At 42.9% G+C, this 18,438-nt stretch overlaps 1 protein-coding gene across 4 annotated transcripts in view; it reads right to left on the bottom strand.

The window, feature by feature from the left end:
* The window catches only part of AOPEP (aminopeptidase O (putative)), a 299,762-nt gene that overhangs the window by 60,271 nt on the left and 221,053 nt on the right, over window positions 1–18,438 (bottom strand). For all 4 annotated transcript variants that reach the window (XR_013967745.1, XR_013967746.1, XR_013967747.1 and 1 more), the window contains exons 11-12: window positions 15,936–15,998; window positions 15,448–15,522 (exon numbers count right to left, since the gene is read on the bottom strand). Coding sequence is in view for 1 of the 4 variants with exons in the window: in XM_080819718.1 (XP_080675844.1) it covers window positions 15,448–15,522; window positions 15,936–15,998 (138 nt within the window). In the remaining 3 variants the exon portion in view is untranslated. The remainder of the gene's footprint in view (window positions 1–15,447; window positions 15,523–15,935; window positions 15,999–18,438) is intronic.

The raw sequence follows: 18,438 nt of genomic DNA, 5'->3' as shown, positions 1-18,438 counted from the left end.
CAAGAACTGTATTTCTGGCTGGCCAGACCTTCTGCCAACTGAGATGACTTTAATTAAGACCTCAAACCAAATTACAGAACCACTACTGAGGACTTCAACTAAAACTTTCTTGGAGGAGCCTAATGGAAACTTCCAACAGAACCCCAGTATTTGCCTGGGGTGGAGCGGCCCCACGGAGCAGATTCCTGGGTCAGCTTAGGAGAGAAGTGCACCTCTAGGTGTAGCTGAGACCTGTCACAGAAGTAACCGGGCTGCCTCCCTGATCTTCACGCTGGGGACACTCCAGCTGGCCCACAGACACCAGGAGGATATTCCAAACAAGGCCATTCTTCTGCAGCTACATTTCTGGATCTATCCTATTGCTTCTCAGGGCGCCTTCTGTTCTCTTAGTACATTGCAGATGATAAATGACTTTTACCCATGACGACGGTACCAGAGAAGATCATCCCCGATAACATTAATAACTACTGTCAGTGAGCAACGATTCAGCAGCAGCTCCTTGCTAAATGCTTTATAGTAACTATTTTATAGATGAGGAAACTGAGGCTTCCACAGACTAGTTTGTCCAAGGTGAAAAAACCAGTAAGGGATAAAAATGGGATTTCTGGCTACCTGTCTATGATTTCCAGGTTGCGAAGGACAACAGCGGCGAAGGGATATGATGACACAGTATCAGTTCAATTCTAGGAGCACAGATGACCCACAGGCATCAGCTACAGCCATCGCCACAGTTCGGTGGAAAAAGAAATTAATGGAAACCACACATGCTCTGGGGGAAAAAAAAGGGGGGGGGTCCATCCACAAAAGATTAACATTTTTCTTGCTAAGAAAACTAGAGTCAAAAAACTGCCTGGGAAATAAATGCTCTCAACACATGAACTCTTTCTACTGAGCTACTGTTCCAACAGCTACTTTATTTTAATTTTCAATTATTTTTCTAAAAAAAGATTTTTTTATTTATGAGAGAGAGAAAGAGTGGGTGGGAGGGGCAAAGGAAGAGGGAGAATCCCAAGCAGAATTCCCGCCAAATGTGGAGTCCAACGCGGGGCTCGATCTCACAACCCTGAGATCGTGACCTGAACCGAATCCAAGAGTCAGACGCTTAACTAAGCCACCCAGGTGCCCCAATTTTCAATTATTTCTGATATTAAGATTTATTATAAAGAACGGTCTTAAAATAATGAGGAAGTATTTCCGGATATGCTGGTAATAGTTTTTCAAAGGAAAAAGTCCCACCAAGACTAGCATAGAGATAACTTCTTTATTCTTAACCCTCATGTAAATGACGTGCCTCACCCTCCTGATTATTGGAAGATCATTTTGAAGACAAGTAATTAGAATACTGAAGTTTACATATATTTATAATACAGCCCTTTCTCTTCTCCATAACAGTGCATAATCACAAAATAGGTTTAACACAAAAAATGAAAAACTGAGAAATTATGAATACGTGTCCAAAATCTACAACAATCCCAGGATTATTTTACTCTCCTCTCCACCTGCTTTAAGAATCTGAACACAAGAGGAGTCCTGCAGCAACAAGCCTGATTTCCTCTCTTCTGTTATCACGAACTCCCACCAGGATTACTGCAGTTTTCAAAGACATGACTATGAAGTTCAGCAAAACCAAACAAAACCCGTATCTTTCGTCTCCTGTTCCAGAGCCTGGTTTGCTCCACCTTCACTTTTTCCACTGAACCTCTCCCTAGGATGGCTCATGATGACAATGACTTTGCATTATGCACAGGGCAGTTCTCCGGGAGCGTGAGTCAGAGTCAGAGGCAAACAGCGCCAGCTCTGGAAATAGCGCCTGCAGCTTCCCTCTGAGATGGGAGACAGTGGTCACACCAGCAGGTGCTCGCCCCTCACCTCCCCATTTGCAGGTCAAAGGCCAATGGAACAGGTAAACGTGAGTGCGTATGTCTGCACACACACACCCAAGTTGTACGTGTATGCTGCTACGGCAGGAATCCTTTGTTGAAGGCAGTTCAGCGTCATTTAGATTTGTCTTACGATAATGTGGTGCTCTGAGATTGGGTAACGCTACTGCTAACCAAGTCGGTGACTTAATCTCTAACGAAGACTCAAAGTATGCCAGATGAGCAACACAGGAGTATCATCCCAGGCCTTCTCTCCTGCCCCTTTCACTCTGCTGGAGGGCGGGGGAGGGGGCCCCGTCTGCAAGTCTGACACACTCAGTAGCTACATTCCCTTTTCACCTGCTCATTTCGGGCACTATCCTTCTGTATCTTACCAGTTGTGTTAAACAGATAAAATACAAGCAGTTTTTTCCCTAAATCGAATATTCCTACTCACTTCGCCCTGTCAACAGTACAGCGAGTTCTGGGAACTAAACCTTTCATAATCCAAGTTCAGCATTAGTTTTATCAATACTGCTTTTGGGAGTGGAGGTGGTTTGATTTGACCTGTAAACTATGAGCTGAGAGAGACTGAAGAAAAATGTGACTCTAGATGTGCAATACAGCAAGGTAGGAATACGTGTAAACATGGAAAGCACCCTTGCATTTCAGAATAAATAACATAACCATAAAAGATACCTGCACAGACTGAAGAAAAGGAATTTGTGGGTGTACCCTCAGTGCATTCCAAAATAAAACAACTAGTTATCTGGTCACACTCACATTGGATTGAAAGACTACCACCACCACATTTTCATGTTGCAGTTGCTCGGACTGTGATAAGAATCACAAAAATTCAAGTAATCTGTGCCTTGCAGGATTCGCTAATTTAACATGAAAAGCAAAAGTTCACATCAACCCTTGCGGACACCCTAGCTGCCTCACCACAAAGTCTTATTCTGTGCTCGGAAACGACTGAGCCCTCAAAATCGGACACAGTCCATGTCCCACCAAGCCTCCGTCTACTAGGAAAAGGCCCTCACTCTGCACGTGTTCCTAGGTGACAAGGGATGACCGTGGAGGGTCGTCCCAAGTCTCCCAGACCTTCTTTCTGGGCCTCCCATAGGTGTCCCTGCCCTCCAACATAACAAAGACCAGTGTGACCCATTTCTCCTCACCTGGAACCCAAGGCTACTCTGCCTCCACCCCCTGCTTTGGGAGGAGCAGTTGAAAAGAGCCAATAAAAAAAAAAAAAAGGCTGGGGGAGGGGACAGACCTGGGCTCTGGTCCTAGGCCAGCTCTCCAGCCTGGGACCCAAAGCTCTTGGGGCCTTCATGTTCTCATGTGTAAGTGAACCACTGGCCTTTGAGAAGCTGCAAGGTCTTCCCCGAGTCCAGCAGCTCTATCCCATACAAATCCCAAATAAAGCACTGAAGTGAAACCAGAGTTGTTCAGCTTTCCATGAGACATCTTCCCCTCTCATTTCCTCTCTTGCCGTCCGGCACCCCTGAGTATTCAGGACCTCAAGCAGCTTTCTTAACACCACAGCGACTAGCACACTCCGCCAGGTGCCTGACTGACAGCTCCAGCAGGTACTTTAGAAGCTCCCTGATCCCTGGGGCTAATAATACATTATATGTTAATAAAAAATTAGAAGCTCCTTGGTGGAGGCAATTACATTTTCTGAAGTTCCCAACCTCTTAGCTCCTCCCCATGTGCTGTGCAGCAGCATCAGACCAAGAGGAGATTTTCATAGATCTAAAAGCCATGTTCCCTTTATTATTTATTTATTTTTGAGAGGGAGGGAGAGAGCAAACACGGGGCGGCGGCAGGGGCCGGGGTAGAATCCTAAGCGGGCTCCACACTCAGTACAGAGCCGAACACAGGCCTCCACCTCACAACCCTGAGATCAGGACCTGCGTCGAAATCAAGAGTCGGGACACTTAACCGACTGAGCCACCCGGGTGCTCCCCCATGTTCCCTTTAACATTTAGACACTCAACGTGACCAAGAATCATTTCAGAGAAAATAATCATTTCACAAATTACCTGTACTAGAATTCACTTTTTGTCCTGAAATAAATGTAACACTGCGACCCTGTCTAGTGAAAGGTAACAGAGGTAACTGGAACCTTAGCTTCAACTGGCCAGGCCCCACAAAATGACCAGGGAGGCCGAGACGTGTCCCATATTAAATGGCTTTCATTGGCTGGGCATCTGTATAAGCCCTACCAGCCTTCAAAGGAATTTCGCATCAAAACAGTTTGGCCTAAAGGTGCAAAAGCAATGACATTCTGAGAGTAAGAAAGGTAATGATCTAAAATGGAGCTTTGCTAGACTACAGTTTACAGCCAGAACAGCACTTCTGAGAGTTTCCAGTCTGGACAAACTGAAGAGAGACGCTGATGAAATGCTACAGTAGCTCTGAGAAGCAGGATGAGTCTTCTAGAATAAGCCAGAAGGCGGGGCACGCACAGAAACTTGAAAAAGTACTACTACTACATTTGCTGGCGACCAAAGAACAGGAAGAAACCATGGCTGAATTTTGTTTTTTAATTAGTAAATAAATTTAAGAATGTTTTCCTGTCTCAGGATCACAGGGAAGAAAAACCCAGTGACTGGTGTTACTGTCCACGTCAGAAGATAATCAGCCTTTCACAGGCACTAGAAGAGGTGCCATAAAACATATTAAAATATTTAGTACGTGCCAGCTGTCTTAGATAAGTCACCTCACCTAACTCCCACAAAGCTCTGGTGAGGCAAGGATCTACCCCCTTCGACAGGACGACAGACAGGTACTGGCTCAGTCAACAGGGACCACCCCTGAGGCAGACAGGCCTGTGTACTGCAACTAAGGAGCACCTTTCCAAGACATTAGCCCATCTCCGCAGAAAACAACTGGATTTCATCAGACCAAATTCCGAGAGGATAAGAATGGATCACTCAACAAAGATCAAAAGACAGCCACACCCAACAAGGCTATGAGGACAAAGAGGAGTCTGAGTCACAGGGAGCCAGGAGTTGGAACAAAAACAGGCTGCTCTATTTCCAACTGATGCGTGAGGACTCTAGGCTCAGTGACTCATTTGGGAATCTTGGGCGAGACATTTAGATTTTCCAGTAACTGCTCCACTGCCTTCCGATCTATAAAATGGAGGACAAAAGCACATTAGGGGATACAGATACTTTCAGATCCTCACAATAAAAAAAAGCAATTATGTGGAGAAAGCACGGTTCAACTCCCATGAAAATGGCTAAAATAAAGAAGGCTGACAATTCCAAGTGCTGACGAGGAGACAGAGGAACTGGGAACCATAAGCACCACTGGTAGAAATGTAACATGCTACAGCCACTTTGGAAAACAGCTGAGCAGTTTCTTGGAAAGTTAAACATACCCCTACCCTATGGCCAAGCCATGCCAGGCCTGGGTATCTACCCAAGAGAAGTATGTCCGCATGAAGGCAGTTAAACACTAGTTATAGTAAGGCAAAACTGCAAAAACTCTAAACATCTGTCAACCTCTCAACGGAAAAACAAAACGCAGCACATCCTCACAATAGAACACTACCTCGTCACAAAAAGGAACAAACACCGGGATGTGCAATACTGCCGAACCTCGAAACAGGGTGATAAATGAAAGAAGCCAAGTGCAAAAGATTAAAGTGTGTATGATTTCATTTATAGGAAATTTCCAGAAAAGGCAAAACTCTAAAGACAGCATATTAGTAGTTGTCTGGGGCTTAGGGGTAGGGGATGGGGATTGACCTCAAATGGACACAAGGGAACTTTCTGGTGATGGAAATGTTCTAAAATTGGACTGTGGCGATGGCTGCACAACTGTGTGTCTTAAAACTCATGAAACTGGATATGGGGTGCATTTTATGGCATATAGAAGACATAGTACATAAAACTTGGTACAGCTGCTACAAGAGAGAATCAGAACCACTATCTTCTGTTGTGTGTGGGAGCACTCAGCGACCTTTACCATTACTGTTAGGAATCACTGTTAAAGCTGTGCCTTTAACACTGTAAACTAAAGGTCCTGTAGCTGATAATTAAGGAGAAAAACTCAGAAACCAAGTTGTGCATGAACACAACCCAGAGCTGTGACTGGCTTCTCTTCTAGATTCTTCCCGCTATTCCTCCTTGACGGAGATCATGAATTTTTCTTGGACACCAAGTGAAAACTGCCACAGAACATCAACTCTATGGTTTTCAGTTACAAACGAGGTCACATAAAATGACGACTGTTGCCTTTTCTATGAAAAGATCTTTTCCTACTTTACATGGTTTGATATTAATTAAAGCAAATCAGTTTGTTTTCCTGCTTCATATATATGAAGTCTGCACCTTCCCATACCTATGATTTAGAATTTAACACTCTGAAAAACTAACATTTCTTGATTGACAAGAGATGTAAAATGTTAAAAGGATTTGGGTACGCGCTTAATGCCATTCTGTAGTCCACCTGGTGTGTCTATTTGTGCTCATCAGCAGAAAGATAAAATAACCAAAGTTGACTAAGCTGGAATATTTGCATCCTGAAATCATCCTGGAGAAGACTTATGGAGAATGCAAGCCCACAGTGAGAGGACTCCCTTTCCTTACAGAGATCCAAGATGCTCCGTATACACACCTGTTGTACCACTGATAGAGGCTAGATTCAATTCTGTTTCCTACTCTATACAGTTTTTTACATTCAACTGTAAACTGTTTCAGGACTGTTTTCCGTTCATCTCTGTACTCTGTACTCCTTATTCAGAGCTTTGTATGTTGTGGATATGCAGTGCAATTAGTAAATAAATTGTTCAAATAAATACGGAATTTAATACGGAATGTATTATACATGGAATTGTAGGCAGTATTGTATTTCTAGCCTTGGGTTTTCAAATCATCCTGATTTGTGTCAGGAGAATTTCTATGATAGGTTCCAGCCTTACATGCAAAACATGGATGAATTTATTTTTAAAAATCACCTATGCAAATAAAGACACACACATTATTTACATGTATGTCAGTCAAACCCTTATCTGTGCTTACAAATCAGGTAAAAGCATTAAAATGGATTCAGTTAATTCAGTTACCCAATTTCCCACCATAACTTCCAGGCTGCATGTGTAAAGGGTTGTTTTATCCAAACAAGGCCCAGGCGTGGAAACTCGAGTCCAGGGTGGCCTCCGGTAAAATGCATCATATACTCATGTCCTTAGTTTATGCCATACTGGTTTGAATTTACTTATCACATGCTGCTTTGTAAATGATCTTTGATATGTGTGTGTTTTATCTCCCATGGCCAGAAATGACATCTCCTGTTTCTCTGGTATTTTCCAGCAGCTTCTTACACAGGTCTTATGTATAACAAATCCAAGAAGACATGCTGGCTGATTAGAACTGACTTGGGTTTCCAGCTTTCATTATCTGAAAAACAGAGTCCTTTAATTTTTTTCCTGTGTATTGTACTGTGCACAAACCACGATCACATAAACCCAGTTTTGTGTGGGAAGGTAACTTATTTTGGGCAAGAGTGTATGAAGAATAAAATGGAGAAGGAGTTTTCTACGTGAGAGACTTTCAGAAAGTACCACTGCTTTTAGGCCAGTAGTTCCCACACATGGGCACAGAAAACCTGTTTACCACATGGAATCAGCGGGCATTTATATACCACTAAGATGTAAACAAAAGACTTCAGAGGACCCACTTTAGATTTCTCACAAATATAAAGCCAAGTCAAATCCAAATGCCCATAAAATGAAGTACTCTAAATTTTAAAGTTCCTAACAACACGGGACTTTGAAGAGTAATAAGGAAATAAAATAAATTTAAAGCACTTTATACACAGTATCCTAGCTGGTCTTCAAATCCACTCTCTTGAGGTTACCATTGTTCTCCATTTTACAAATGAGGAAAATAAAGTTCAAAAACCAGTTGACAAATGAGAAAAATAAGCCATGAAGAGATATATTCAAGGAACATTTTTGGACTTTAAAGAAAAAAAAATCTGGGTGTCCAGGAGCAAAGACCAGGTCGCTCTGAAGGAAAGAAATGAGACCAGCGGAAAGACAATGGAGTAACACACTCAAGATATTTAAATAAAGAAAACATGAATCAAGAATTTTATATCTAGATGAACTGACCTTCATGGAGAAAGAGCACAAACTTAAAAACATGCAAACACTCAGGGAATACAGTTGCCCCCATGCTCTTCCTGAGAAATCCGCTCTAGAAGTAGCTTCAAAAAACCAAAATCCCTGAAGATCAGTTGTATGAGGGTAGCTGATGAACATTATAGATTTACTTGCAGAATTAAAATTATGCGATTTTATAAAGCATACGGTAGTTAGTATATAACGTCTACATGCTGGGGTGCCTGGGTGCTTCAGTGGGTTAAAGCCTCTGCCTTCAGCTCAGGTCATGATCCCAGCGTCCTGGGTCCTGGGATTGAGCCTCGCATCTGGGCTCTGTGCTCAGCTGGGAGCCTGCTTCCTCCTCTCTCTCTGCCTGCCTCTGCCTGCTTATGATCTCTGTCAAATAAATAAATAAAATCTTTAAAAAAAAATAATGTCTACATGCTGTGACATCATAAATCTAATACAACTATCAAAAAAGGGAGGAAATGGGAAGAACATATAAATAATACAGTTTACTGATCACGTTAAAGGTATTTATTTGGAAACAAAAAGACCTATTTCATGCCACATGGTAAAAAATAAAGAGAGGAGGAGCAAGAAAAGGTTAATATCTAACTTCACTATTGCTCACAGTGGTAAAGCAAGACACAAGAGAAGAAAAAAAAGTGAAGAGAGACCAAAATGTATTATTATGTCAAAGTAACCATTAGAACAAAAATCCAAGCCGTCTAAATAGAAAAAATGGACAAAAGAAAAAAATGTATCATAAAACTGTATGAAAGAATCAAGACCAAACATACTCATTAATTTTATAATTACTGTACATTGGCTTAACTGGCCTATTAAATGAAAGGATTTTCAGATGAAAGCAAAAGTGACAAACTCAAGGAGCACACAATTAAGTGGCAGAGTTGGGACCAGGGTCAGGCCTTCCTGGCTCTGAGCTCTCTTTACAGGAGGGATGAACAAGATGACCCCATGGCAACTAGGACAGCTCTACCAAATGTGCTTTCATGAAAACTTCTGTCATCAAAGGACAAAATAAATAAAAGCTGGACCATTACAACTTCTTAAACACGTAACAGCCAGGTATGACTTAATAAGGTAAGTGCCATGAGCGGGATTCATTCACCTAATTCATTCAACAACTACTTTTCGAGGCTGTGTGTGATCAGACCCTTCTCTAAGTGCTAGAGATATAAGGCTTGAGTGTCCTTTTTGCTGTATGCAGATACCCAGAAATACAAACGAAATACAGGTCAGCTATACTTAAAGGTATAGTGCCTGCCTCCTAAAAGAAAAGATGAATGGAAATGGTAACAGGCCCTCAACTATACTGACACCGGTAGGTGCCACTAAAATAATGCATCTCATTAGTGCCAGATGATACCAGGCATAGAGCAGAAGTCATTAAAATGCCTCAGATGAGAATAATTGCCAAGTAAAGCATTCTATCACAGGAACATAACTAATGCTTCCTATAAAAGTAACTAAAAAGTCATGAAATTGTTTTCTGCCCGCCTCCCCTTTCCAGCCAAACTCGTGTTTTATATTAAAATGGCTTTCATCTTTCATGGCATAGAAGAGCTGATGGCTGCTGGCATTGAATCTGCTAAAATCAACAACAGTGTAATTATCTGCACACTTTCAAGTGTTTTCAAAATACTCGCCGGGTGGGATTTTCCTCATTTACAAATGTATGCTTTATGCTGGTGGTCTAAGGCTGTCAATGGCTTGGGTTAAAAAAAAATTTTTTTTAATCTTGCCCAAAGCATTCTTTTCTGCAGCAATTATTTGACTTGTTTAGACCTCACCTACTGTCAGAGCTTCTGCCCCGGTCTACGACACCCTCACAGCATACTGCCGGTCTGCAGTACCACTTTAAGGGCGCATTTACATGAGTAGATACATGCAAAGCACTTAGAACAGTCCTGACACATGACAAGTGTCAGCTATTATTATATTAATAGTTCCATTCACAGATTCTTTTTAAAATATGTGAATAAGTGCGTGAGGGTAAGTGGATGACTATACTTTAATTCTCTGAGTTGTGCTAGTCGAAAATGGAAGGGATTTCAGTACACTCGGAATTCTTAGAATATTTTATATAAACAGCGGACTCTTAAGAAAATAAATCTACGGAACAAATGAAAACTTAATGGTATAAAATCACACAGATCAGACTTCCTTCCTGAGGCTACCAAAAATACATTTTATCAGCAATTCTTCCTTGGTCCAGCTTTAAAAAAAAAAAAAAAGAAAAGAAAAAAGGGAGGAGGCAGAAAAAGCCAAGATCTTTTGAGACCGGATCTAACTTGAGACCTGGGTACAGAGAATTTGATAAATTGTGTATTTGCTAGAGATTTACAAGGAAAAAAGGGAGACCCACAAATAAGACCCAGTTCTAAATATTGCAGTAATAAAATAACGAATTGCATATTAACAGCACTGTAATTACTCTTTTTGTTTGGTTTCTTTGTAATTACTTTTAATAAATTACTCTGCCTCTCCCCATCACTCAAGTAAGTTGTCATCCAAAGGCACAATCAGTACAACACAGGACACAAAGCCATTCACAGATAGGGAAGGCGGCTGGTGCCTCAAGAGCAGTGACTCATTAGAACCCATAAAGCTTTTCTATAGAGATCAAGTATCAATGAAGCTATTGTAAGCGATTACAGCTATATAAATGTAGACTAGTTATGAATTCTCACAGGGCAAGAACATTTTCGAAAAGAAGCAAGAGCACCAATGCCTGGGAAACCACTCAACACCAAAGCTGCCTCAGTTGCACAAGAGTGGCTGCCTGAAGCCTACCATTCTGCTGAAAGTGGGGTAGATCCTATAAAGTGAAGGGACCCTTGGTTCAGCCCTCTCTAAATTCATCTTGTGCCATTTTGCCAAGCTTTGTATCCTGACGGCTCCAGAGTCAAGCCTAACACCGTGACCGTCTGCTGTTACAGGTCCAAGTAAGAGCCAGATAATTTTTATTAGGTTAAATCGTTTTCCAGAAATCATAAACTTAATATAAAACAGATCTTTGTCACAAAAGACAAACAGCAGTAAAGCACTTTGTTAAATAGTTTAAAATTTGTACCTACCTTTAACATGTTGAACATTTCAATATTAAAATTGCAGTAAAAGCATTTTCTTCGAACATATAAACATTTTAAAAGCAGCAATAAATGTGGCAAAATGCATAAACCAAATTGCGTTTTATACACAATTTTTTAAATCTGTAAATTATTATTCATACCAAGATGATCACTGCAATTCAGAATCAAACGAATGGAAAAAGCAAATGAAATAAAAGTGAGAGAAAATGCTTCAGAATCTAGGAAGCATATTATCACAAAGAAAACAGTGCCCTCGTTTGTTTTCTCCAAGACTCAGAAAGCAGAATTTATCCTTTGGCTCCAACTGAAATGGCCATTAAATATGATATGAAGTCCACATTTTCACAACCTTCTTTCTAGATCTTTATGTTTCGCTTGATATTTCAAGGAAAACTTGACCAAATTTTTAACAATTTCGTGCTCTGAAACACTTTTTCAGGTTCCAGCAGGAAAGAACAATTAGGTTACTTTAAGGGGTGCTTTTGTTAGAAACCATTTGCACCTCACCTAGTGTTGCTTATAGCTAATCCTAACACAGGCCAGACACTCACCCTCGCCAAAACCACTAGCTTGGAAACTAACACACATAGGGACAGCCTGTTAATAGTAATAGCCAATCCTGTTATTACTGAATTTTCAGTGTTTTTGAAAGTTTGCCAATGCATACCCGTGACATCATCATATGTACTTGATGATGACCAGAAATTAGTATCTTAAAATTTATTCTCCATACATTATCACATAGGCTTCAAATAGGATTTTAGGTGCTTCTTCTGAATCTCAAAATTGGCATTTTCTTCTTCTAAAGGAATCATACACCATTCATATATTTTCCTCAATACGCAATTTGTTCTTTATACTACAGTATTATTGACCCTTAAAATAAAAAATAAGATTTAAAAACTTCGTATTTCATGTATATTTATAAAAGTGTATTATCCCTTAATCTTTGAATGTGATGGATAATTTGCATTTATCTTCGAATACTTAAAGATAAAAGCAGAAAAAAAAATTATGTTCCTCTTCTAAAACCAACAGCCACGCAGCAACATCTAATAACATTATTTTTAAAAACACACGCTATACAATTCACTGTTGCCACCACCATTGTTTCACTGTCCCTTGCAGAGCAGGCCGATCCATTCCCCCCCTGGCAGTTGTGTAGCTGTTCATGTTCTCCTTGCCTTTTCTGTAGCACAAGTTATTCAAACTAAATGAAAGGAATGTGAAACACTTAAGAAGAAAGACTATCAGAATTTAAGGAGAAACCACCTGAGGACCAGAGGCAAAAGAGAGGTGAGTTTTGTCATCTGAAATGAAGGAAACAGAGACCAGTAGGAAGGAACGGAGTCGCAGTACTGGAAAGGGGGCAAAGATGTGAAGAGAAAAAAAAAATGAAAGTAAATGTCAGAGAAGACCAAAAATGCGCCAGGCAGACCGATGTAGCTTCAGGAAGAGGAGAGCTGAAAACCTGTAAGCACGGCTACCTGATGAGTAGAGGGGTGGGAATGACTTGCACAGTAAGCAGAAGAGCCTGGAAGGGCCAGGAGAACATTTTAAATCACTTCTCCGCGTGGTACCTCTCACTCACCCCAGTTTACTTTATTTCATTATTCGTTATTTTAACCCACAGCTGAGAACAGGGTAAGTTTGTTTTGCTTCCCCTTCTGAGTTCACTGAAAAACTCAACCCATAGATCTGCCTGTGCTGACCACTTAGCACCTTCGTGATTTTCTTTAAGGGGAAAACAAATATCTCCTGTAAGATCACATTCACTACCTCTAATTCCTCGCCCCGTTGCCCGCTTCCAGACTCTGGCCTTGCACCGCTGTTCTGTTTTCCTTCCTCGGGCAACTCAAACGACTCTGCTTTCCACAAGTCAGTAAATACTGGAGGAAAAATGTTCCGACCCTCCCACAGTTAAACACAGACTAGTTAACCAAGTTCAGTCATCTGGGCTGAATCCTGCGTGAGCCTGGAAGATGTAAACAGAGAGAGACTGGGAGGATGGAGGAAGGGCAGTGTGCGGGAGAAGTGGGGCAAAGAAAACAAAGTAGGCAAATAAAGGCAAGGGGCAGACTTAAAATTAGGCCTACCAGAAATGACTAAACCATTTTCTTATTTTACAGTAAAAGAAAATGAACAAAAGCGAAAATACCGCAGTTTTATTTCAGTGATGTAAAAAAAAGAAAAGAAAGAAATTGACTAATCTGCTTCTACTTGTGCTGTGGCAGACATTTAAATACATTTATGAAACTCAACAGTGAATCTAAACTACTGAGATTCCTACTAATAACAGGTTCAAATCGTAGCAAAAGGTTAACAAATGACCTCAGTTTAATTACTCATTACCACACGGAATTCGATCTGTACTTCGGAATAGACACTCGGGCAATCAGGGGACGGCACCTCGGCCACCAGCTGCAGGGTGGCTTCTATGCTTTTCAGAACTTGCTCTAATGCCCTTGGTCACTGATCACACTCCCTTTCACCCTGCCCTTGAAAATATCGCATGCTTTGCCTCAGAGAGCTCCAACCCCTCTCCTGGATGCAACAGAGGCAAAACAGGGGGCAAAGGGCTTGGCTGCTGGGCAGAGGCAGGAAGAAAGACTGGACACGCTGATAATTAATATTCTCTGATCCAACTCTGAAATATCCTATCTTCCGGCCCTCTCCACCTCCTCCCTCAAAGCTAGTCAGCTTTAAGCTTCACTCCTTGAAAGGAAGTTCAACTCGTTGGTCCCAACCTACTTTATTTCTGTATCCTCTTTAAAACTGCTGCCCACATTTTCTAAGAAGAAAAGCCAAACGTGCACCCTACTCAGAAGCTCTAATACACAGCCTCTATCAAGAAGAAAGGTTCAGCAAAGAACCCCATTTTCTTGGGAGGTGAAATCCTCAGTGCCCTCCTTCTCATTCTCAGAAGGCAATGCTCAGATCGTGGGTGTCACACATGTGGTTCCTTCAAGTTCAGATGTTGAATGATGGTACCTAGTAATCCACAAAGATAATGGCTTCCCTTCATTCACGTGTGACATACTGTGCATCTGGGTAACCATCCTTTTTGGCTTAAAAAAGTAAGAGCCAGAAAATATTCTTTTGAAATAGTAAGCAAGCCATAAAACTTTTCCCTTCTTTGGACATTTTATGATTTCATTCATCACCTCACGGACATTTTTTAAAACACCTGGAGCATGAAAGTTAAACAAACACAACCTACCATGGCATGCCGAGGTATGGTCAGAAAACTCAAGCCTATTCAAAATGAACCGTATTACTGTTTAACTCAAATGACAGATATGACTCTGTTTACCGCTTTTCATGCACTGACTGTCTCCCTACAAATGACCAGGATCCTAGGCCAGTTCTTTTCCCAATTCTCTTAGAAGCTGCCCTTGGTATCCTTACGTGCACTCTGAAACTTTGGAATCACCTTCATTATGATGTGCTTTGTGCACATTCTCGGACGCTGCAATGCCCATACTAAGGCAACACATCAGAGAAGTTGGCAGCAATGCTATCAGCAAGAATTTGGCTTCAGAATCAGGAGTGATTCATCATACATTCTAGCAGCAGAAAAACAACACACATCTATTTTAATCCTTTGGTGCTATCAAGAATCAAAAAACAGTACAGTAATTAAGTAAATGCAACAAAAATCATACCTGCTGTAACACTGGTAAAACATTATTCAGAAAACAACACATGACTTACCTTATTTCACAATATTTATTACAATGACAAATCAAGTTTTAATTTAACACAATTTCAGAAGAAAATAGCTAATCCAAACTTCTGCAAAGTAACATACTGAAATTCTAAATTTAGAAAAACAAATTTCTCATTTGCTTTACAGTAAATAAAATCCCTTCCTAGTGTTTCAAAAGAAATCCATTTCTTTCACCTCCCTCCATTTTTTAAGATTACTCTAATTTAAAGTCTAAAGGCTAAATGAGTAAGTATGCCACTGTATCTATCACAACCAGAGAAACCTGATATTGGGGGCAATATATTCAGAACCCCCCCTTTTTAGAAGTACCTTAACAACTGCCATAATAACTACCAAGGGGTCTAATAAAATAATAAAATCCGCTTGTGCTCTATTTAATGGGTATGAACCAGATCTCCACCCCGAGTCATTCCCTTACTTCCTGAGAATATAGTATGTCCATGATTATTAACATTATCAACCAATATTTCTGTATAACCACCCACGTTTATTCGGCTTACTGTACACCGAATTAAAACTTAAAAAAAGCTACTCTATTGTTACCACCAAGTCCTCAGGGGCGGACGGGGAGATTTCTTAAGAACTCCACCCAGTGCTGTCTTTCGGGGACCCTACCTTTTCAAACACTTCTTCAGCCTCCCTTCGTTTCCGTTTTCGGGGTCTCCGGTTCACTCGAATCCATTTCTCGACCTGAAGTTCAAAAACCACAGAGCAATTTAAACACGACGACGAATCGTGAGGGCCGTCCCTCTGCGTGAGAAAGAAACGATCGACGGCCTCGCGACGCTGCTTTCCAGGGCTTCACCTGGGGAAGCCACAAGCACCTTCCGGGCCAGCCGAGCTGCCTCAGCGCCGGGGGCCCAAGAGACGCGCGCGTGTGCGACGCGCCGAGGCCGTGACCTTCGCCCGGGCCGCTCCCTCCGGTCACGGGCCCGGTCGGCCACCCCCGCGCCGGTGCGCGCCGGAGCCCCGGAACGGGGCCATCTTACCCACCGCTGTCGCGCGTCGGCGCCGCGGGGAGTCCGCGATGGGGATGCGGCGCCGGACCCAGCGCCCCAGGGAAGAAGGGAGGGGAGCGCAGGGAGCGCGCCTCCCGCACTCACCTCGACGCTCACTTGCCGCGCGAGCCCGCACTCCGCCCCGGCCTGGCGCTCCCTCTGCAGCGGCTGCGGGGGAAGGGGAAAGAGTCAAGTTTACCCCGGGAGCCACCCCAGCTTCCCTCCCCCGCGCCCCACCAGCTCGGCGCGCTGACCCACTACCTCGCCCGCGGAAAGTGAGGGTGGGAGCGAAGGCCCCGCCGCCCGCGCCCAGCCAGCGACCGCTGCCCGGCCGGCCAGCCAGAGAGCAGCGGGCGCGCGGAGCCCGCAACACCTAAGGCGCAGCACCGGCGGCTGGGCGGCGCGGGGCCGGGGCGGCGGCGCGGGCGGAGGGCGGGCGCTGGGGTGGGGGCGGGGCCTGCCTTAAAGGTATAGGCGGCCGCTCCGTGCTCCCCGCAGGTCGCCCCCGCCCCCGCTCCCGCCCCTGCCGGCGCGCCGGCTATTTTATTGTTCTCTTTACGAACGTCTTTCTTCCCTTCTCCCTGCGTCCCGCCCGCGCCCGCGCTCCCGCGCCCTCCCACGCGCGGATCGACCTGGGCGCGCACGCCTTACCTTTCCAGCCCCCACCCCCTCCGCGGGCCCCTGGGGACCCGCGCAAGGCTTTCTCCGCCACTGTGCGATCAAGAGCGTGGCCCGGTCGCAGGCGACAGGGCTTAGCTCGAGAAGCGCCCCCACCCCCGTGGCCAGCCGAACTCCCTCCTCGGGTCGGAAACCTAAGTGTCCAGATGGCCTTCGCGGAGCGGAAAGGAACTTTCCTAGTGGATTTTTTTCCGGGAATGGATTAGACGCCATTAAGTAGACGTTTTGCAGTGGCCCCTCCGGACTCCGGGGCAGTGGCAGGTGACCTCCCGGGGGAGAAACCCCGAGCGCGTAGAAGGCGCACCGCCCGCGCCTTGATGGAGCCTGTGCGCTCTAAGTGCCGTAGGCGCCGCACGCGCCCTGCCCGCGGACCCCCACAGCGACTGGGGAGAATTTAAAAGGCGACACTCTGTCTTCATAATTAGGGGGATAGTTTCCACTTAGTTTGTAAAAGTCTGCCATGCTCCAAATTTTTCCTCAGACACCACTTCTACCCATCCGCATGAGAAGTTGGCTGAACCAGAATGGGGGTGAGCGCTTGGGGAGAAGAGTCGGGTCGCACTCGCGTTTGTTGATCTTGACCATCCCTTTAACTTTATCGCATTTCTTTAAAGAAAATCTGTCTTGCCCTCTCTTTATTGCTACTCCATCCTTCTTTCAAGATCAAAAGCTTTAGATCAAAGCCAAGATCAAACTCACTACTTTAAATAGAAGCAACTTTGCCACGGAGTATTTTACACAAAGAGAAGCTTCTTAATGGAGACATCAGAGTGGAAAACTTGATTTTATCCCTTCATCCCATATTCATAACTGGACTACTTAAAATTATGTTGATGATGCACTTATAGGTTCTAAAATGAACAACAGGTCTGCTCAAATGGGGAATTCTTCACTTAAGTTTTTGTGTTTCCAGGAATACAAAAAAAAAAAGGTACTTATAGAGTTAGATAGGCAGATTAGCCATTTTGTATTATTATTAGCTAAGGACTATGAAATGCATGCTCATTTGCTAAAGATTTTTCGAAGTGGTATTAAATCTTCTTATATATAATGTACAACTATCATATACAATTTTTCCACTGCAAAACAAATGCATAAAAGTAGTTAATGCCTTGCACATCTCCAGTGCACATACAGAGCTAGGTAAAAGTTAAAATTATGAAGTGGATTATGTAATTGAAGAGCTATTTACTTTCAAATGGAAATAAAACCCTGAACTGTTTGAGCTTTCCTGCTACTAATAACTGTTCCAGAATCAAGAGAAATCTATCACTGATAGACACTTCCCTTTACCCACTAGACTTTTCTTCCTTGGGAATTTACCACCCCTAAGAACTCTGATAAAAACCTTCCAATACTTATGTACCAAAACAGCACCCTGCTTAAATAGACCTTCCTTAAGTATTTTTTTTGTTGACTTATCAATAATTTTTTAACATGTAGCCTAAAAAGAAACAAAAAATAAAATCCAACAATCCAGTAGTGGGAATAGGAAACTATTGAAAATTAATCATATACAGACTTCTATGAAAATCTGTTATTACAGATGGATAGTTAGTATTTGAAGGCTTGTTTTCCATTGTAATTCTCATCTGATTGTAGTCTCAAATACACACACACACACACACACACACGATTATTCTTCACACTAAAAATCCCATTAAGTCACTGAAAAGATCTTAGGAATTGAGACCTGGGAACCCTGTCTTGCTGTCAGTGACAGTCTCCTTTCTTCCTACTCTGTAGCTCATGGAAAACCTAATGCTTTCTGGCAGAAGCTGAGCAAAGGAAAGAATCCTACTGTCACTCTGCTACTGTGTGTAGGTAATAAAGCTATGGTCCACTTTAATTTCCTCCTAACTCCTCTCCTTTGTACTCCTGCACCTTCGCACCCACTCCCATATTCCATCCTCCACTGAGAAGCCAGAAT

Source organism: Martes martes (genome assembly GCF_963455335.1).
Source record: "Martes martes genome assembly, chromosome: 12".
In the NCBI taxonomy this organism is placed as follows: domain Eukaryota; kingdom Metazoa; phylum Chordata; class Mammalia; order Carnivora; family Mustelidae; genus Martes; species Martes martes.
This window is presented reverse-complemented; position numbering and strand designations above follow the sequence as displayed.